Source organism: Amphibalanus amphitrite, unplaced genomic scaffold (genome assembly GCF_019059575.1).
Source record: "Amphibalanus amphitrite isolate SeventyFive unplaced genomic scaffold, NRLGWU_Aamphi_draft 001250F_arrow, whole genome shotgun sequence".
In the NCBI taxonomy this organism is placed as follows: Eukaryota; Metazoa; Arthropoda; class Thecostraca; order Balanomorpha; family Balanidae; genus Amphibalanus; species Amphibalanus amphitrite.
In genome coordinates, this window is record NW_024882743.1 from 136,722 (window position 1) to 158,363 (window position 21,642).

Consider the following 21,642-nt stretch of genomic DNA (forward strand, 5'->3'; position numbering starts at 1 on the left):
TGACGGTATGACCAACCTCGACCTAACGTGACCCGACCTCCCCGCCCGACCTAACTCGCCTCTAACCACTCCGGCAGCTGGCTGCGCTGGCGGTGCAGATGACCCCCGACCAGTGGCCCGATGTGATTCCCGACCTGACCCGCACCTGCCAGAGCCTCGGCGACGCCCGGCTCGGCGCCAAACTGCTGCTCAGCGTCCTCACCGAGATGCCCAACGAGGTAAGCGCGCTGGCTGCAGTTTGGTCGGCTCACAGCAGACATGTCTGAACTGGTTATGTGTAACTATGATTTTTTTTTAATGGCCATGGTATGCTACCCAACTTTTCGTTTCAGTGTTCTCAACAAAAAGTTTATATACGTCAAGTAGTTTTGTACATATCTTTTCTGCCAAGTGCGCCTTCTGTTCTAATTTATATCTGAATAATATTTACTTGAAGTCAATAGGCGTTTGTTTTGCTACAATATTATGGATCTCGCTCACATTAGTGGCACCACGGACGTGCGTACCGTGCGTACGATTTATGCGAGCGAGATCTGATGTATTGAAATAGGTATGCGACTTTCTGACTGACGAAAGAGCCTATTTCCAGCAGTTCATCTATGATAACTGGATATCTTTATTTCAGATAAACAAATGTCTCATCAGGCCAGCAAAGCGGCAGGCTGTGAAGGAGTGTCTCAGGAAACACATTCCACAAGGTATTCATTTGTGCTTGTGTTTGATGTCAGCTGACACTCTTCCCAGTTTATTGTGCACTGTGCGCCGGGTCAGTCAACAAACTTAACAGCTGGTCAAAGCTTGGTAGGGCCGATGGACAAATGGTAAAGCATGCATGTAACCGCAATGTCACTCGGTCGATCTGTTCATGTAGGCAGTGGGACTCTTATAAAGTATCGCGACACCGCGATACTCCCTGGTCCACCGGTCATGTCTCTTCGAGAATAACCAAGTATGCTGTTGTCCTAACACGTTATTCTTCCTAGGGTTGAAGTTTTCCTCAAGTTCTTGATTTGAAAACACGCTGTAAAACTACTCACGTCTGAGACTGAAGCAAACAGCGCTGCGCTGAGTTCTACTCGAAATGTTCTCCGTAGACGGTGATGTCACCGGATGGCCGCTCCGCCGCTCCCTCTCTTTGTCCGGGGCGCCTGCAGACGGGTGTCTCGGCGGGTTGGGACGCGGACGGTGCAGAGTCTGAGTAACCCGGGACTACCCCGATCACTACCAGCGTTCGGGCCATCCGCCGGCAGATGTCTGCCCCCCCCCCCCCCAGTCCCCCTACAGGGTGGAAAGTAATTACGCGAACATGTATTTTCTTACAATTTCGCCCGTCAGTGGAGATTTTGTATGAGCGCGGGCTGTTATGGAACATGACTGGTCGTGTTTGTTGTCGCCTCATCTAACAAAAGTGACCTTACTTTGAAAAATGACTTGGAAGGTCTACAACACCTCTCGGCTTCGAGTGGTGCTGACGCCATACGCTGCTCAAGACCAAAATGGGCAAAGAGCTCAATTTGAAGTTGCCAGGGAAAGCGTTTGTGATTATTTTGGCTGGATTGGTGCGGAAGGGACTCGGAACGGTCTCGGCACCAGCATTACTCAATTACACCTTTGGTTGAAGCATAATAAAACTTAAGAGGACTTAAAAAGCAAAGCCGTTGGCGGCAGTAAAACCTGGGCGAATTCAGGCGCCGAATGGGTGGTCACCATTTCCGCGACCAAACGACAACAGTCGACCCGAAAACAGGCGAAATGGTTTACTTTGGCCGGGTACCCGATCTAAGATATCACGATTCATACATAAATCCGTGAAAATTCGAAAATCAAGCCGTACAAACAATCGAGATGGCCAAAATTCATGAATTAACAGCAGGATTGTCAATTTAAGTTTTCTTAAGACCGCCAAACCTGAACAGAGGAGGACAGGCGGCTGGCTTTGTGGTTGGGTGAGACATCATCGAAGCTATTTCATCCGTCAAACCTGCAGAACAACGCGTTGGGGGCTGCTGATGCGTCCGACGTCCCGCCCGTCCCAACCTTCAAACATCCGGCAAAGGAACACACATCAGCGTGTTATGAGCGCCCGGATGGTGTCAGAATTGCATGTAGTGACCAACAAGGCCACCAAAAATAAAGTATACAACTAGTGGAACATCCTTCCAGACGAGTCTCTTTATCTAATCCATCAATGCACCAAAAGGGGCAAAATGATTGAGCGCACTTTTGTGCCCGACGCAAAGAAACTCTTCTTCATGATTGATAAAGTCTTTCCTCTCACGGCCAAAAAGACGCAAGACTGATGCTTTGAGAACCCATTCTTCTTCTGGGCATATAATGGTCAATCTGGGAATAGCCCAGACCTCAATTTGATCAAAAATATCCAGGCGACTCTTCAGGAGAGCGTCTAAGAGCTGCTAGTAGCCACCAACATCGATTGCCTCACCAGACAGCTCCAGGAGGCGTGGACTAAGCTTTGGCCAACAGTGCTTGACATGCTCATAACAATTATGCCTGAACGCCTTTGTCAGTGTATCGCACATAAATAGGAATATATGAAAAGATGAAATTTTCATGTTACCGCCGCTTTTTCCATTGCTATAAGACGAAAAAGTATGTTCGCGTAATTACTTTCCACCCTGTAGTCCCCCCTCCACGGTCCCAGTCCTGTCTCCCCTCCGGCCTCCCTCTATCCCAGTTCTCGTCCCTGCACTCTAACGCCTCAGTCTTGTCCCCGCCCTCAGCTCACGTCCCAGTCCTCTCAGTCCTCTCACATTTGGATTCAGTGTATTTTTATTTACTTGAAACATGTACGAAAATTCCGGAAAGTTACAGTGTGACGAAGCGGTGACCGTCGTTTCAATCCTTTCCGGATCCCGCTGCCTCTGTCGCCTCCTTCCTTGCAGGGTCGCTTCCGCCACCCCCACACACCACACACACTGCTGACTGTATCTGGTCAGCTTCTGCGCAAGGAAAGTCCTGTCCTTAAAATAGACTTAGGTTAACCTTGCGGAAATTGCATGAGGGAAAAATGTGTTGGCTGCATTTTCCAGTGATAGGTATCTTAATTTAGCACTTGTATGTCATAATTGAAATATTGGCCGACCGTCCTTGGTGCTGAATTTTGGAAGCATGTAAGCGCTTGTTGTAGTAACAGTGCCGTGACTACCTCTGACTTTTTGTGCTCATTCCACTGGCAGAGCGGGAGCTGGCGTTGTCTCTGTGTGTACTTTGTCTGTGATCATCTCTAACCAGTCTGTGTGTCTGTGACCAATTCTGATCTGTTTGCTTGTCTGTGACCACCTCTGACCCGTCTGTCCGTCCGCCCGCCCGCCGGCAGTGCTGGAGCTGGTGCTGTCTGTGTCTCTGACCTGTCTGTGTGTCTGTGTCTCTGACCTGTATGTGTGTCTGTGTGTCTGTGTATCTGACCTGTCTGTGTGTCTGTGTCTCTGGCCTGTCTGTGTGTCTGTGTGTCTCTGACCCGCCTGCCCGTCCGCCGGCAGTGCTGGAACTGGTGCTGTCTGTGTGTCTGTGTCTCTGGCCCGTCTGTCTGTCCGCCGGCAGAGCTTTGTCTCTGTGTGTCTGTGTCTCTGACACGTCTGCCCGTCCGCCGGCAGTGCTGGAGCTGGTGCTGTCGCTGCTGAAGCAGGGGCCCGACGAACAGGTGGCCAGCCGTTGTATGGAGCTGCTGGGCGCCTGGGTCGACCTGGACCTGCTGGTCACAGACCTGCTGCCCGTGCTGGACCTCGTGCTGGTGCCGTTCGTCGGGTCGCCCGCGCTGGTCAGTTGGGCTGAGGGTCTATGCCCTATGGGGATTGATCAGGTCTGGTCAGTGGTCAGTTGGTGTGACGAGTCTGGTCAGTTGGCCTGACAGGTCTGCGGGGATTGGGCCTGCCAGGACGTCTGGTCAGTTGGTGTGACGGGTCTGGTTAGTTGGTCTGACAGGTTTGAGGGGATTGGTCTAAGGGGTCTGCTCAGTTGGTCCATGGTCTGGTCAGTTGGTTCGACGGGTCTGGAGGGGGGGGGGGGGTGCTCAGATCGTCTGACGGTGTCTGCGGAGCCTGGCCAGTCGGTGACAGGTTTACCATTTCCGGGTCTGTGGGGTACGTTCAGTTGGCTCACTGAGCGAGTCGTGGGGTGTATGTACACCCTCCGGCTGATTTCGTTAGCCCCTGCTTGCCTCTGAAACTGGTTGACGCAGGCCAGGGCATTGGTGTTGGACTCTCACTTACGGGGGCCAGACCTGGCTCCATGGGATCATCTGAGCCGTTGCCGAATTCTGTACCGAGAATAACGAACAGAGCCACCACAGGTCTGAGCGCATTTGGCCGTATTCGGTCGCCCGGCCGGCTGCGGTGTCTGCGCTATCTCTGGCCGCTGTCGGACCGGACGACAGACGTCTGACCGGTCAGGGTGACGGCTTGCTGTCTGACTCACGGCCGGGGGCCCGCTTCCGTCCGGCACCGGTCGGGTCCGCTGTGTGCGACCGCAGCTTCCCGTGCCGCCGCCGCGGGTCCGCCACGGTGCCGATAAACCCGCCGCGCTGACTCACGGCGACGTCCGCAGTCCGGAGCGGAGAGACGCCTATCAGCTCTCACTCCGCTGACGCAGGTGGTGGCTGGGTTGACGTGAGGCTCGCTCATCGCGGCTGACGTATTTCCATCATGGCTGGTGTTCACGTAGTTGCAGTTAATCAGCTTCCTTATGGGTCTTGATACCCTCTGAACACTATTTGTAAACTCCAGCGCCTCAATAATTGAGACAGTCTAGCATAAAATGTTTTTCACATAAACCACGCCTATTACATAATGTAGTCCTATCAGAATACCGCTTGTGATGTTTACTATAATTCTAGCTGTGTCATATCTTAGTTGTGATCTGTTGTTTTTCTCCTCTGACCGGGGTAATAACTGGTAATACCACCGTGGTAATACCACCTTGGTAATAACGCCAGTGCTGAGCTGACAGCACACTGAACTGAGCTGGCACGGGCTGAGCCGAGTTGACAATGCACTGACAAGTGCTGAGTTGACAGCGCGCTGACACGGGCTGACTCGGACTGATAAGTACTTAGTTGACAGCGGGTTAACATGAGCTGACCTGGGACCGGGTTGACAGGGCGCTGACACGGACTGAGCTGAGCTGAGAGAGCGCTGACACTTATTGAGCTGGCTAAGCTGACCGTGCGCTGAGACGGCTGCTGACACTGAGCTGACTGCGCTGACACGGGCTAAGCTGAGCTGACAGCGCGCAGACAGACTTCTGACACTGAACTGAACTGAGCTGAGCTGAGCTGAGCTGAGCTGAGCTGAGCTGAGCTGGGCTGGGCTGACTGTGCACTGATACACTGCTGACACTGCTTTGACGTCCTCCCACAGATCAGTGTGACGCTGGACATGATGGACCGGGTAGTGACTGCTGATACTGATACACTGCCCTGGCGTCCTCCCACAGATCAGTGTGACGCTGGACATGATGGACCGGGTGGTGACACCACTGACAGCCTGCTGAGTGCTGACCCTGCCCTGGCGTCCTCCCACAGATCAGTGTGACGCTGGACATGATGGACCGGGTGGTGACACCACTGATACACTGCTGACACTGCCCTGGCGTCCTCCCACAGATCAGTGTGACGCTGGACATGATGGACCGGGTAGTGACTGCTGATACTGATACACTGCTCTGGCGTCCTTCCACAGATCAGTGTGACGCTGGACATGATGGACCGGGTAGTGACTGCTCATACTGATACACTGCTCTGACGTCCTCCCACAGATCAGTGTGACGCTGGACATGATGGACCGGGTGGTGAGCAGCCCGGCCAACTACAACTACCCCAGCAGCGTGCTCCAGCTGGCCGTCCGCGTCCTCACGCTCACACCCTTCATCAAACAGTTCGTCGACGAAAAGGAGCCGGTACGTAATGGTTAAGGTAGTGCTTGATTTCCACCTCATGGATTTGGGAACTTGCAACTTTTCGGGGTTGTGGTAATGGTAGATTTGTTCTGCCGTATCGACTTTGAATTCTTCACTTGATGATTTCGTGTGAGTACGTGACGGTAGTCATTCACTGCCATATGGCATGCTTTTCCCGTCCTCATATTTTACATGTCAGAAGCTCTACACTTGAACTCCACACAGTTTCTTGTGCTATCACGCAGAGACCTGGCTTCTAATCACTGGTCGCACTTAGGCGCGTATGACCTACCTTCCTCATGCTAGTTCCCACCAACCCCCCATCTAATAAATCATCATCATCATCATCATTCATCATCATCATTATCCTATGATACCGCCTGGATCTGTCAACGTGAAGAACAAAGTCATCCCGGCATTGCATACCATACCTTCCCTTACCGGCCTGGTGCCTCGACGTGATCTGACCTCCTCTGTTCTCCAGGAGTCTCTGGTAGCGCTGGGGAACGTGTTCACCTCCCTGGTGTCATCCCACTCGCGGACGTTCGTGTCAGCTCTGACCGGCTCAGACGAGAGCCAGGCGGATATAGCCCGGCGCACAATCGGTGCCGTGCTCGACCTGGCCTCCGTGCCGGGCCGGTACCCGACCGATGAGACCGTCTCCGAGCTGACCTTCGGCGTCTGGTACACGCTGCAGGTGGGTGAAGGTGGGACGGGTCCAGGGGAGGAGGGAGGGAGGGTTAGAGGGAGGAAGGGAGGGAGGGAGGGAGGGAGGGAGGGAGGAAGGGAGGGAGGGAGGGATGCTGAGTGGGAGGTGGAGGGTACTCGCTGCAGGCCTGTGGCTGTCGGACGACGTGAGGGAGGGGATGTGAAGGTGAACTGTAGTACGAGTACACGTTGTAGGTTTGTGACGAACGGCCCACGGGAGGGAGGGGACGTCAGGCGATGTGAAGTTGAACTGTAGTACACGTTGTAGGTTTGTGATGAGCGGCCCCAGGGAGGGAGGGGACGTCAGGTGATGTGAAGTTGAACTGTAGTTCGTGCTGTAGGGCTGTGATGGACGGACGGGAGGTCCAGGTGAGGGCGGGATGCAGTTTGGAAGGTGAACTGTGACACACGCGGCTGTAGGTTTGTGATGGACGGCCTGCTCACTCATCAGGGAAACGTGTAGGTATGTGGAGAGGGATGCCGCTTTCGGGATCTGGATTTCCCTTACCAAACTACCAAACTTTTGCCAGACTACTGCCCTTCAGCGCCTATAGTTCATTTTTTTTTTTCAAAACCGGTTTGGCTCCAAGTACGTTCTTCGACTAAGCACGCGTTTTAGCCAGCGAAACGGCCAAAACCTGAACTTGAGAAAATCGAACGTCGCCTTATTTTAACATGTGAATTATTCCCGATAAATTCCATACGTGCTTTTTAGAACTAGACATTAGAACAGTGGTGATGTCATGCTGTGAAACTTTCATTGCAATGTAATGTATACCTACCATAAACAGAACCGTTTACTCGATTCTGACCACGGCAACAGTGAAAAATGAAGCTTTCCTCAAACTTGTCGACATTTGGTGCCACCGTAGGGACATTGGGAGCCAGCTGCCACCAGTGACGTCATCATAGTATGACGATTTTTGAAGATACAAGTTCCATGTATTTACCGAACATAATTTGAAACTGAATATTTTACCGGTAACAAATTATTGACCAGACGCTGATGTTGCCAAAACTCACGTGAGACCTTCGATAATGAACTTGGAGCCAAACCGGTTTTGAAATAAAACGAACTATAGTATGAACATGAACTATGACCTCTACTGTTCGTTCTGAGAATGTTATATTCGTTGCAATTGTTAGTTGTTGTTAACTTGAAGCCACCTAACCGTAAGGAAGTTCGCTACTGTGTGACCGCTCCCTATCTGGACCGTCCAGGACGACATCCTGGCGTCTGACGAGCACAAGGAGCAGCTGACGGAGCAGCTGCAGCCCGTCTACAGCGCCCTCCTCAACGTCATGGTGCAGAAGTCGATGCTGCCCAAGGATCCGAGCGAGTACAGTCCAGACGAGGCCGAGGCCTTCCGACGATACAGACAGGACATTCTCGACTTTTATGTGAGTGACAAGGCTCGAATGTCTGGTGTGAAACAAGTTTGATGGTTTGCAACGACATATGCCCAGCTGGAAAGATCGTACACCAATATTAACGTTTTTTGGTGTTTGATTACCAACTCTTACAATACCTAGTCGTTGTACGCTTATTTACCTATTACAGAGGGATCCGGACTTTGTTTCTGATCATGTTGCTGGGCTGTGCTTGATTTGCTCTTTGGCCGTCAGAGGGTGCCCTGTTAGTGGTCTGGGTACCGCTGGTAGTCCTCCAGCCTCTGCTCGGACTGTATCGTTCTCACGTCCTGCCGCTGTTACAGACGTACACACAGTCGCTGCTGGGCGACTACATCCTGAACTCGTTCATCATCTACCTGCACGGCGCCATGCAGGCTGTAAGGGAGGACCCGTCCAACTGGCCGGCGCTGGAGTCGGTTCTGCACGGTCTCACAGGTGGGGTGGCACGGGATCGGTGGAGCGACACACACCAAGGCGACCAAATGAGCGCACAGCTCCTTCTGTGGGGTACTGTATGCCCTTACAGCTGAATGCTAATGCCTGATGCAGCTGACCATTCGGGTGAATAGATCAAGAGTTTGTTATAAACAACTGTTTTCACATATTGGAATGCACTTGCAATGTGCATTTCACATTGTCCAGCGGACACAGTGAAACGGAGAGCAGGAGATAATGCAGAACAGAAAATGTTACTTGTACATTATTACCCACGACTTGCGACTAGCAAACCCCAGCACGGACCTTCCTCCCTTCTGCAACTGTGCTGTCTCCGCCCAGAGTCTGACTCTCGACACCGGCCGTCTGTCTGACTGCCAGCACTGACCCCGGCTGTGTGCCCTCTGTTTGACTGTCGACACCGGCCCGCCGTCTGCCTCGGCAGGTCTGGGCGAGTCCTGTGACGACGACCTGGTGCTGGTGGACAGCATGCGGACCGTGCTGTTGACGCTGCCCGAGATCCCCTACAGCAACAACAAGAAGCTGATGGCAGCCGCACTCAAACTCATCGGTAAGTCTGCTGCCGGCAGCTGGGCGCTTGGACTTTGGGGTCCGATGCAGCGGCTGAGGAGCTAGATCGGTTGGCACACTCGCGGCGCCACCTACAGTCGTGGTACTTGGAGGCTGTGGCATCCGTTGATCCACACCGTTATTAGATCGACGTTTTTAGCAATACGTGGCCGCAGATGAGTTGGAACGTGGGATAGGACGAACGCAATTTAGCCTTTGGTATGCAAATATGTGTAGACTGCTACTTATTTTTAAAGAAGTATCTTGGCGTTCAGTGCCCTCGCGGCTCTCGTAAGTTCGACGCTTTGTTAAGGCACCTGAATTGCATGGTAGACGCTGCCACTAAAGGTGAACTTACTAACACCCCTTAGGTGTGTTCTTTTCCCAAGAATAATGAATGTCGCGGCCTGCTACCGGTATATGGGATTAGCCGTGTCATAGGTGTCGTGTGACCACACCACTGAAGCTAACACCTGTCCGGAAACTGGATTACTTAACTGATCGCCGCCATGCGTTGCCGTTCAACAGGGGTAGGCTATGATCTACCCACGAACAATCGGGGTTTTACCACCGGCTTATCGAAAAGCTGCTCAGCAGTCGAGGAATGCACTTAACAAAAGCCACGCCAATCCCTAAAAAGGTGACCATAATATCGTGTCGATCTCAGTGCGATGAGTTGTCCTCAGACAGGTTCAGCTGCGACGCCGCCTAATGGGTCGTTTTTGTGGGTGTCGGCCGGGCTGGTTGTCAGACAGCTCTGGGCTGGGTCGGACGGGGTCGGTCAAGGGCATGGCGATGTAAATTGCGTCAGCCAGTGTCTCGTGAGGCCGTTCTTCCGCGGTGGACGACGCTCAAAACCACCAGCGGCGGGTGTGCCGTCAGGGCGTGGTATTGCCAACACCTGCCGACCGGCCCCAGTGGCCAGTGCTGATGAAATGCCAGGTTCACTGCCGTGAGACGGGCCCACGCGGGTCTGGGGAAGCCGTACGGGGACGGGCGACACGCGGGTCTGCAGACGCCGCAGTGAGCTGTCGCCAGCCGGTTCATACTAGTCATAACCGGCGACACCGTCTGTCACAGCTGTAGATATGAACCGGCACGAGGCGTAAGCTCACTGAGCTGTTTGCTGGGTAATGCTGAGCGAAAGGTGCAGCCCGAAAGGTTCCCTGTTTTCCATCCTTAGAACAGACAAATCTTTCTCCTCCACGCCTCTTTCCCCTGCTCCAGACTGAATGGGCAACTTTATCCCATGCGGGATTGCCCGTAGCCGGGTGCGGTGAGGCTTGCGGGGCTGGTCGGCCTGGCCTCGTAACGGGCTCAGCCCTGGCGACTCACCAGGGTGCCCGCCCAGACCAATGTCTCTCCCTAATTCCTATCATCCTTACGGCCCTGAAATGGTCTCATCAGACCGAAAGGGCCCAACCCAACAAAACAAACAAAAGATGCTGCCCAGTCTTCGGAAACCTAGCTTTTGTTGAGTCAACGGCTGGCCTGCCGACCCGTAAAATGGTTCCAAATTTAACTGCAAGTCTCAATTAACGTGTATGTAAATTGTAAAACTTCTTTAATTATTGAAGCCCTTTGCATTGCTTTACATTTCCTTTCACGTGAGCACGTGATTACGGCGTGGACTTGGACGACGCTGCGCTCAGTTTCCCAACCGAGACCGCAGCGAGATGAAACACGAGACCAGCGCCCGACGCCGGTCGGCTGAGGGGCACGAGACGCACACGAGCCGCCTCGAGGCGATAGTCGGGCACTGAAACCCTAGAAGGCACGAGAGTCGGCTCGGGACGGCTATGGACCGCGTGATGATGTGTGTGTGGGCCGTGGGCCGTGGGTGGGGTGGGGGAGGGATCGGATATCTGATGCCCGTCTGCAGTCCGCCACATGCGCAATGCGATCTCAGGCTCAGGTCGGGGTATCACCAGTTCCTAATTGTCATTAGGAGAATTTAGGTACTCAAAATAATGATTTCTGAAAGGAGTAATACAGAAATTGGATGGTGGGGCTGACGACTGTCTTTTTGAGTTTTCTACACTCGAGGTACCATCGGTCCTGTGGCGCAATGGATAACGCGTCTGACTACGGATCAGAAGATTCCAGGTTCGAATCCTGGCAGGATCGGAACTTTTCGTCGGTGGTGATAGTGGACAGTGGTAGTGTTGTGTGACTTTATTCGACAGCTGTATGACTCTGTGTGTATTAGGTAATTTCGCCGTCATTTTCACGATATATGAAACATTGATGTGGTGCGCTGTTGCGGCTCAAAACATAAGAAGTCGGCCACCAAGCTGTGCGAATGGGCACGCCATGGGTTTCACTTCGATTGAACTGCTTCGCTTGCATACCTACTTTTAGTGGCTAACTTCTTCGAAAATAGTTTTGCCAGAGAGGGGCTGTGGTCTTTGGATCTTCATAGGGTTTTCATTCTTGCACAGCACCGAAAATCCCACTTTCGGTCCGGATTTCTGGCAGGTATTTGTCTTTTGTGGGAGCTCGATGGTTTACTGGAGCAAAAGTCATCAACGCTGGCGATATGCTGTTTTTGTTTTCCTGGAAAAAACTAAAAAGCAAGGTGAATGATGTGGCATCGGTGAAGGGGGGCGGGGGCTGTAGACGCGGTACAAAGTTTTAATTCTCGGTCTTCTTATTTGTTAACTCTGCGTTTGTTAGACAATCGTCGGTACTCGTTAGGATGGTTGTTACGGTTTTTGTTAATTTCACATTGCTCGTTCGTTGATCGGGGATCCTCGTCGTGCATTTAACACAAAGTTATTCACAATATCAGCCACTCAATACATTTATATATTAAAAGATTGCCACTGAAGATTATAGCAGACACTAGGCTCGCGCCCGCCCACTTTTTCGTTTGTGTTGTTAACATGTTGTACCTGCACCCTGATTAGTGATTTTATCCTCGCTACCTCTGCGAACTGCTGGGTATTGTGTGTGTGCCGGTGACCCTGCGGTGTCCTCCCGTGACCCCCACAGGTCGGGGCAGGCGGGGGTTCCCCGTGGACACCCGTCGGCCCGGCAGCCGACCTGTCCGACCGCTGCCGTCACGCCAGCAGACTGCCCCCGATTGTGGACGACATTCTCTGTGACCGGTCCCCCGCACGCGAGCGAATCACCGAGTAACAATGTCTGGGCACAGGCCGTGTGCCCCGGGAAGGGCGTTTTTACTCGTACCTTCAGACGGGCGCGCACGTGGGGCTAGAGTCGCCTAATTCCCGCCAAGAAATGTAACTGCTACACACAGACGGGATAGATTATCTGGATGGGTTTGGTTAGACAATTTTGAAGTCCGGCTCGGATTGAGGTATAGCATTCTTTGTATGACACTTTGACCGCTTCATCGGTCCAAATTGACTAACGAGGCAGTCACTCCTCTGTGAGCAGCTTTTGCGGCTTGTCCGCTCAAATTTCGACCAAAGCTAGCCAGTGTGTGTGTAGCGGCGTCGACCTCGTTACCCGCTGTCCGACATACTTCATCACACCAACTTCACTCGCCCATCTGTATCACCGCTCACACAGCAGCGTCAGACGCGGTCATATGGTTTCCTTCTTCAGGAAGAGGCGACACTAAAAACGCCCAACGCCCGGCCACTCCCCCGAGAAGGTGACCATTGTTATCCGCCCGAGCTCGGTGGTGTAATGTCGCGGCCTGATACGGGTTGGCGTTAATTGCGTGAGCAGCGAGTCAACACTGGTTGTGACTCAGTTCCTCGATACGGAGCGGCACAGCGTTATCCTGGTAGTTGCTGTGATGCCAGGCATTGTCCGGGACGCGCGCGGCTCTGCCGGCGGCCCAGCCGTTCGCCGAAGGTGCCGACGGCGCGCGATGGCACGGGCGTCTCCGGCGCCGGGCCATGTCACGATCTGACCCGGCTGATGGCACCTCTGTTGCACCACTGCCCCGCCACCATTGTTCGGCAATAAAACTGTCCGATATTATGCACTACCTACTGACTGCAAGGCTGTAAAAACGACGACAAACAAAACGAGGAAACTAGACGCGAACTGGTGCCATTGAATGGGCCTTGTGCCATTGATGGGTGCGCTCCCCTTCCGGCCCTGTGACTCACCAACCAGCTCACTAACCAGTCGGCCAACGGTGGTGACCGCAGCTCGGCAACCGTGCGCTAACTGCGCAGAGATGTCGACATTTCATCCACTCAACCGTGGCCACCTAATGATTTTACCATACTCCAGGTACTGGCTACGGCTGCGCGATAACCATAGTCCAAAACTTGTTCAGCAGTGATAGTAACATATCTCACCAGCCATGCGTCACCAGTCTCATCACACAAACCGATGATCATACCGCATTTAGCGATAATAACATTATCATGATTGTAGCGGTGACAGCCGGTCGTCAACTGCATCGTACTCACTATTTTTCTCACTTTTTCGCGATCAACAGCTCACGATTTTTGCTGTCTCGACTCAAAGTTAGCGACTGTCGGCTCGACAGTCGACACCCTGACTGTCACTTGTCTTACCCCTCTTGTCTTACCTCCAGACTCGAACAGCGCCTGTCTGGACCTACATACGAGTACACACACAACCTGTAGAGTACCAGACAGCCTGTCACGTGTCTCACCCTCCCCCCTCTGTTCTCCAGACTCGAACAGCGCCTGCCTGGACCTCCACCCGGACTGCCTGTTCAAACTGATCCCGATGCTGCTCGCCGGTCTCACCGATCCCGACGTGGCGCTCTACTCTACCATGGCGCTCAAAGACATCTGCCAGGAGGCGCCGGCGTCTATGGCGCCCCACGCAGCGCAGGTCCTCACGGCGTGCAAGGTCAGAGACGCGCCTTGTTAGGGAGGGGTCACAGCGGGGGCAAGGAAAGGAGGGGTGTATTCGCGGTCAGGGAATGGAATGGAGCGTTAAAAGATGTTTTTATTTTTGTATTGGAATGCCTTTCACTGTTAGAAGATCGGGACTATCGTTTGCCTGGCGTGCTAGTCTGAACCACAGGTGTTCTAGGATATCATGGGATGCCTCCATCTTGCCTGCTATATAGTGACTGACCTCTGACCTGCCCCGTCCCTAGGAAGTACTCCAGGCCGACCGGCTCTCGGGCCGGGAGTGTGACCCCTGACCTGACCTCTGACCTTACCCCTGACCTGCCCCGTCCCTAGGAGGTGCTCCAGGCGGACCGGCTCTCGGGCCGGGAGTGTGACCCCTGACCTGACCTGAACCCTGACCTGACCCGTCCCCAGGAGGTACTCCAGGCTGACCGGCTCTCCGGCCGGGAGTGTGTCCGACTGATGTACGTCGTGGGCTCGCTGCTGCGGTTTGTCACCGAGCACGAAGAACGACTCAAGGTTATGGACGACATCATTAGGCCTTTCATCCAGGAGTTCAAGCGACTCGTGGATGGAAAAGACTCTGTGAGTTTGGTGACAATGGGTGCCTGCATGTTGTCGCGCTTCGACCGGTGGGTGACCCTGGCCGATTACCGTGAGCGCCTGTGTACTCGACGGTACACGCTGGTGTTTACCCACCGCTTTCTCTTGTTTCCTACTGCCGAACCTGCCGAATTCCTTCTTGTTGTTTGTTTTGATCAGGGTCTAGTTTCCGTGAGCGTCATGACTTCCTTCATTAGTAACCGTTAATAGAGGACGGTAGGTGGCTTCCCTAAACGACACCCACCTCAGTGAAAATTGTCATTTTTAGTAGTCGTTTTGGAAATGCACTCTGCTAACAAACCGTATCCATTCGCTCCCTTTGACAAACACAAATGCACCATCTGAAGTTATGAGTTCAAAGTGACATTTATCGTCAAGGGGATCCTCAACACGCAGTCACCTGCCTATCTCCTGCCCGTGGGCCCACCGATACCCACTGACGCCTCCCCTCGTCTCCCTCCGGCCGCTGGCCGACCGCAGCAGAAGGTGATCAGCAGCAAGAGCCTGCTGGTGGTCCGGGTCAACATGTTCGCCTCGCTGGCGTCGGCAATGGCGTTCGACGACGAGCAGTCGGCGGGCGGCCAGCTGGCGTCGCCGCTGCTGCTGCTGCTGCGCGAGCTGCTGCCGTCGCTGCTGTTCCTCGCCAATTGCGGCTCAGAGGACGAGGTCATGGCGGAGGTGAGGGACGGGCGGGGTCAGCAGAGGTCACAGAGGTCAAACGGGATGGTGTCAGCACAGGACAGGGGCTACAGAGGTCAGACGGGTCGGGTTCAGCAGAGTTCACGGAGGGTATGACTGAGCTTCAGTAAAGGTCACATGGTACAGAAGTGAAGTGTAGGTGAGATGATGTTTTTCGTACTCCAGCGTAGATGGGTAGCCATTCGGCTTCCACGGTTGACAGTGATGACATCAGTCATCTTTTGCAAGCTCGTTAAAGAATTGGGCTGTACAAGTCCCCGTACAGCCCAAATTCTTTAACGAGCTTGCAAAAGATGACTGATGTCATCACTGTCAACCGTGGAAGCCGAATGGCTACCCATCTACGCTGGAGTACGAAAAGCATCATCTCACGCTCTCAGTCCCAGCGGATAAAAACAACACCTAAAAGTGAAGTGTAGGGTCGGCGCAGGGGGGGTCGAAGTCTAGTTCATACTAGACTGGCAACCCCACGGCTGACGTCACGATCCCCAGCGTGACGTCACAGCCCCAGGGCATTGACCCCTTGAAGCTTGCAATATTTGATGGTGCTTACTAGGGTGTCCCAAATTTCACGAAGTTTTCCAATTCACTTAGGATACACCGGGATCCCGTTCCTTGGTTCATTTGAACCTCACACACCAATTTATAGAGTAAACTACCGGTACCGGGTCGCCGGAAATCAGACGATGTCAGGTGGTTGTCTGGCGATATGCCGTGTCTGGAAGCGACAAGACAAATTATAGCCAGCCGGTGACTGGTCAATGGTCATCTCCGGATCACGGGGGATCACTTCATCCCCAATTGCCGTCTGTTTATACGCAAGTGTGTTTCCGATGCTTTGTTAAAGTTTGTGTGTCTGACACCTTTCTCCCCCTCTCCCGCCCGGCCAGTGCATCTGCCACTTCCTGCAGCGCAGTATGAGCAGCCTGGACGACGCCATGGAGCCGTTTGTGGACGCGTCTCTGAACATCCTGAGCACGCTGTACTCGAAGGAGCCGCACCCGCAGGTGCTCGACCTCGTCAGACAGGTGAGGGACGCGCCGCGGGCCGCTCTGTGCAGGCTCGGCTGCCGCCTGGCGACTCGGTGCCCACAGGTGTGGTGTATTTTTAACTCGTGTGTTCACGTGGTACGCCATGCACGAGTGAGTACAGATATCAGCTTTATGGTGGGAGAGATAAGCTGCTTAGCCCGAATGGGCTGACTTTTAATGGGAGGTACGCCTTATATAACGAGGAAGAGCAGATGGGTTCAAAAACGATGGAAAGTGTATGGTCACGTGGATTTCGTGGTAGTCTCGGAGATCGATGCGGCTTCTCAGTACCTGAGCACATGTATTAATTAGACGCCGACGCCAGGTCGATTGGCTTCATGCGATGCGTATAATGGTGCTCAGCTGACAACAATGACGCCCATAAAATATAAGAAACGAATTGCGAACCGAAGCATGAAACAGAAAAAGCGCAACTGAGCTACGGTGCATGCAAGTAATAATTGCGTCTCCGGTTAGTAGCATATGCTTCTTGAATGGAACATGCGACTCGTTTTTCTTTTACACGTTCAATGAACGCCCTGAAAGGAAATTCATTAGCAGGGATGCGCTGAAAAGTATAATTGCTGGTAGATTTAGGTGCAGGAAAACTGCTGACTACATGAGTAATAATACTATGAGCGCTGTTTCCTGTCAGTGCCAGCTGCCGAGTGGCGCGTCCCAATGGCGTTTGGCCGTGGCTGTGATTTTTACCGTGTCAGGCGGTGACTGTCATGATATGGGACATTTTTCGCTCGCGTGGTGTATTATTGTTGTTTTGTGACGACTTTGGCTATGAACATAGCCTGGCGGAAGTTATTCAATCGTACCAGACATCTGTTTTAAGTGCATTATCATAGCAGTTCCGGGCTAGTCAATATGATTGTGTGCAACTCCCAGAAGCTTTCGCGGTCGCAGGTGCAAGAATCCCACCCGTTTTAGACTGATAGACACCCTGATAAGCTAATCACATCGCCGGCTGTCTTCCTGAAGCCGGTGGTGCTGTTCGACTCGCGGAAACACGTCGCTGCTGTCACCGCAGACAGCTCAGCCACCGTGGGCCGTCCGTGCCCTGGGCGGCGGGCGGGGTGCGGGCCGCGCCACCGGTAGCCGCCCGGGGTGCGGGCCGCGCCGCGCCACCGGTAGCTGCCCGTGTCACCACTGAGCTGTCGCCGAGCGGCGGCGCTAAACCGCCGGACCGCCGGCCCACCCAACGCCCAGGTGGTACTGTATCGAGTCGTCGGCACGTCACCGGATGGGCTAATGCCGCGCGGACGTCCAGCTGTGGACGGCCTCCAGGATGTGCCGTCCGTCCCACACCCCGGCACAGGGACAAAAATGAATTATATGATAATGAGCTGGGCCGGACGTGTCTGCTATTTCCGGCTCTGCCCGACAGACGAGGTGCATGCCAGAGCGCTGATCAGCTGGGAACAAGGCGTGCTTGGTCAGGTTTTTTGTAATGTTTTGGGTAACCGAAAGTTGATTTTAATGGGGCCGAGAACAAGCAATAGGTTCTATCACAGTTAACAGATGGAACCTACTGTTACCTGTGGTCCCATGATTTCCCATTGATGTGGAGGGAACAGCCACGGGGACGAGAGACTGAGTAGCTTTGTGATTCGGCCTATGCGCATGCACTCTGGGGTCAGAGGTCACATTCTTTGAGCTAATTATTACTTATAGCATATGGACGGGATGGATGTCCCAATTTTTCCGACCTGGTACTTAGCGGGGTCGAGTCATGATAAAAGAGTCCACCAAGCATCAAACAGAAAAAGTAACTGAACCACGTCTGCCACGTGATTCAACATTGCGGAATGTTCTTTTTGTTACCTGCTGGAAGAGTTTGAGGCAACTGTTAACTCATCCCGTGGGAATATCCAGTTGATGTTCTTATCGCATGTCCGCTCTGCGGTCATCTGGTCTGCTGCGAGACTGAACACAGCACGCGAATCACGACCGAGCCATTTGGAGAAATTGTTCTAATGACCAGAAAGGAATGCTCTTTGTCGTTTTCCAGGGAGTCCGCCCTTCCTCACTCACGCTACTTGTAGCTATGCAGGTGGACTCGTAATCACTTCAGTCACTCTGCTGGCTGTTCGCAGTTTTGTGGTGGGTACTCTCCTCACTGGTTTGTACAAACCTGCTGTGTCATCGCGCTCACTGCGCTCCGTGTTATCAGAGTTTTTTTTTACCAGTTGTCCGTAACTGATCCAGAGACTGGTTTAAAAGTACGCAGAATGTTTTCTATCACAGTAGCCAGCTGTTGATATGCGAGCTAAAGTCTGAATGCTTTTTGACATCCTGTCCCCTGTCATCCCGTTGTTTTTCTGTAGTCTACATATATGTTGATACATGTGGTAGTACAGATCTTACATTCGTGACATCATCAGTGGTTGGAGTCTGGAGATATACGGCCTTGGGCTGGAGCACCTTCAGGTAAAGAAGTTACCTACCAAGTTCTAGCCATGCTTTAATCCGCACTGCAAACATGAGCGCCATTGACAGATCACGGCCGATTGCGCAACCCCAACTTACCTATATTGCGCAAAATGAATGTCTTCACGCTCCTTGTAACACTTTCCTTGTCTGCATCTGAAATGATGTGAAAATATTGTGTGGAATGTATGTATGACTTCACACGTGGTCCAGTAAATGATTTAGGTTGGAGGCATTTAAGCTAAAACACGGGTTAGCCCTCAGCTCAAATGTCAATGAAGACACCAACTATTATTGGCCAAACTACAAACCACCTGATACTGTGGGATGTCAGGGGCATGTGGTCTCGTGCAATTCACGGATGTCACCAGACACCATCTGCGAACAAAGACTTGTGTGATGCTCATTTAATGCTAATGAACGTAATTCCGAGGAACTGGATCGTTTATTGCACATTTTACGTGCGTGCGATTGTTCATTATAATATTCACCCCTTTGTTAATGCATTCATACATTCTTTCATTCATTCGTCTATCCAAACATCCGTTTATTATTTGATTTTATATATTGATTTGTTCATTCGCTCTGTGATTGTAATGAACCGCGCACATTTATCGATCAATGTCCGATTTCCTTGGGGCCTCTGCTCTCTGGTGTAGCGCCCCGCCCCGCCGGTGTGTCCTGTTGTCCTCTGGCCGGGCCAGGTGTTCGGGGCGCCGACATTACCCGTGGAAGGCGGTACCGGGCCGCCAAGGTAACGAGTTTCTCACAGCTCCGGGGGACGACCCAGGCCGCCCCCGTGGCCTCGCCGGCGGCCCGAGCTGCCGCCCGCCGCCGGATGAGTAACTAGGTGTGGCTGCCGGCGTGTCAAGGAAACTACACCTGTGTCCGGCGACACCAGGAAAGAACCGCTCGGTGCCATGCAATTCGGCCGTGCGTCTGAAAAACGGGACACTGAAAAATGTAAGGACACTGCCATGCGTCTGAAAAAGATGAGAGGTTGACTTAATGTAGAGGAAAGACGCTAATTGCATCATGTCATTCAGCGTAAGCACTTCAGGAAAGTTACTCGGCTGTAGGCAGTTTTACATAAGCAGGGTATTATTGAAGCTGAATGTAATTCATTTTTGTTGTGGCGGAGAGAGGCAGCGCGAGGAAGTTGAGTGCCGGGTCTGACTCACGGCCGTCCTCGCCGAGCGGGGTGTGCTCTTTCTTCTTGGGGTCGGTGGCAGACGGTGGAAGGTAGGGTACAGCCATGTAGGACGAGTGCGCCCTGGGACGAGCCGTCTGAGATGGAACATTAATAGGTACTTAGGGTCCTGTCGGGGCCTGCTAGCTGCCGTTGGTTTGGCTGCGGTCTGTGGTGACCTATGCTCCCTCTCCGTCCCTCTGACTCGCTCCCTCTCTGTCCCCTGACTCGCTCCCTCGCTCTCCCTCAGATGCTGCTGACGTTCCGTCTGGAGGGCCCTCTGGACTCACTGATATTCTCCCTGTCTATCCTCAGATGCTGCTGACGTTCCGTCTGGAGGGCCCGCTCGGCCCTGTGATGCAGCAGGTGTTTGGCCAGGTGTGCGCCGGCAGCGTCCGCTACTTCTCCGCTGACCTGGGCCGCTACCCCGAGTCGCTGGTGAAGTTCTGGGAGGTGCTGTCGCAGCTGGTGAAGAAGCGACCCAACTACCTGACCGGCGTGCCCACTCAGCTGGGAGACCTGCTTCTGCTCGGTGAGCCGCGCTCTCCCAGTCCCCAAACTATGGACCGTCCTTGCAAGACTCAGCTTCAGTTATTGCGTGGCGTGGCAGTTTTTTTTATAATTTGGGCAGTAAAAATTGGTGGAAAATCAAAGCGCTGTTGTTTTTTTCACTGGGTTTGTATCATTTTTTACCTAATGTGTGGGACTTCGTTGACAGAGACAGAGACTGTATCCCTCAGTCAGAAACCCTGGCGACCTGAGCCGACTCACCCACTGTGCGCTGCCCCGTCTGCGCCCACAGCCTCTGCGTGTGTGACGCTGCCCGACCGGCGCGTCATGTGCTCGTCGTGCTCGTTCCTGGCGCACCTCATCTCCAAGGCGCCCGAGCACCAGGTGTTCGCCTCTCACCTGGGCACGATCGGTGCTCAGCTGGTGCACCAACTGCTCACGGCCATCGGTGAGGAGCGCACTGGGGGCGGCTGTCCCACCTGGCTAACGGGAGGGCGCACTGAGGGGGGCTGTCCCACCCGGCGGACGGGAGGGCGCACTGGGGAAGGGCTGTCCGACCCGTCAAACGGGAGGGCGCACGGGGTGGGCTGTTGAGGTGGTGTCGAGTGGCTGTTACACCGGCTGCCCGTGATAGAGCCGAACTCGAGACACCGGGGATGGCCCGGGGCGAGGGATGGAGAGGGTCAGACTGGGTGGCTGATAACTTAGTATCGCATAATTGAGGCAGGAAGGGCCAATGACCGGATGCTATCAAACACTTTGGATACCGTGAGCGAAGTGTGTTAGTCACGGCGCAACAAAGAACACTAGAATATTGCCAAGTGGTTAAGTGTATGACTAATAAGCACCAGTTTGATTATTTTTCAATTATATGAAGTGCTTCTCCAGTGTATCACAGGTATAAGTACGCTGTCAATGCATTATTTCTGGTCGCTGTAGATAGTACCATGTTTATTGCGTGTTAGTTTTGAGTCATCTTATTCCGTCGTTTAGCCCCTTTACGGTATCCCAGGATTAAGTTGGGATTTATTGCCTCAGGGATGTCATGTTGCATGATATTATCTAGATATTAAAAATTAGTATTGTTTTAACCGAACTTGCCTGAACACCAACCAGCTTTGTGCCGAAGAAATGACGCCACGATTCATTGGAACTATGCGCTGGTTAGGTTATCCCGGAGAACGTATAATAATGCCTCTATTCGAGGATATTAGTTTGGCAACATCGCCTACGCGTCAGTAATTGGAAACCTTGGAGCGCCAACGGCGTAATTTACTGCTATTGGATTACTGAGCCGTTCGCCAGCGAAACTGGA

At 53.0% G+C, this 21,642-nt stretch overlaps 1 protein-coding gene and 1 non-coding gene across 8 annotated transcripts in view; both read left to right on the top strand.

The window, feature by feature from the left end:
- LOC122371497 (importin-13-like) overlaps positions 1–21,642 on the top strand; it is a 31,953-nt gene that overhangs the window by 8,220 nt on the left and 2,091 nt on the right. For 4 of the 7 annotated variants that reach the window (XM_043347869.1, XM_043347871.1, XM_043347870.1 and 1 more), the window contains exons 4-17: positions 78–218; positions 626–698; positions 3,615–3,778; positions 5,773–5,913; positions 6,398–6,610; positions 7,843–8,022; positions 8,337–8,469; positions 8,915–9,040; positions 13,667–13,848; positions 14,271–14,441; positions 14,940–15,137; positions 16,049–16,186; positions 20,133–20,349; positions 20,620–20,775. In XM_043347869.1, the coding sequence (XP_043203804.1) occupies positions 78–218; positions 626–698; positions 3,615–3,778; positions 5,773–5,913; positions 6,398–6,610; positions 7,843–8,022; positions 8,337–8,469; positions 8,915–9,040; positions 13,667–13,848; positions 14,271–14,441; positions 14,940–15,137; positions 16,049–16,186; positions 20,133–20,349; positions 20,620–20,775 (2,233 nt within the window). The remainder of the gene's footprint in view (positions 1–77; positions 219–625; positions 699–3,614; positions 3,779–5,772; positions 5,914–6,397; positions 6,611–7,842; positions 8,023–8,336; positions 8,470–8,914; positions 9,041–13,666; positions 13,849–14,270; positions 14,442–14,939; positions 15,138–16,048; positions 16,187–20,132; positions 20,350–20,619; positions 20,776–21,642) is intronic. The other 3 variants (XM_043347873.1, XM_043347874.1, XM_043347868.1) reach the window with 1 other exon arrangement.
- On the top strand, positions 11,094–11,166 carry Trnar-acg. Its single transcript has one exon. It is a non-coding gene; the product is annotated as a tRNA-Arg (tRNA).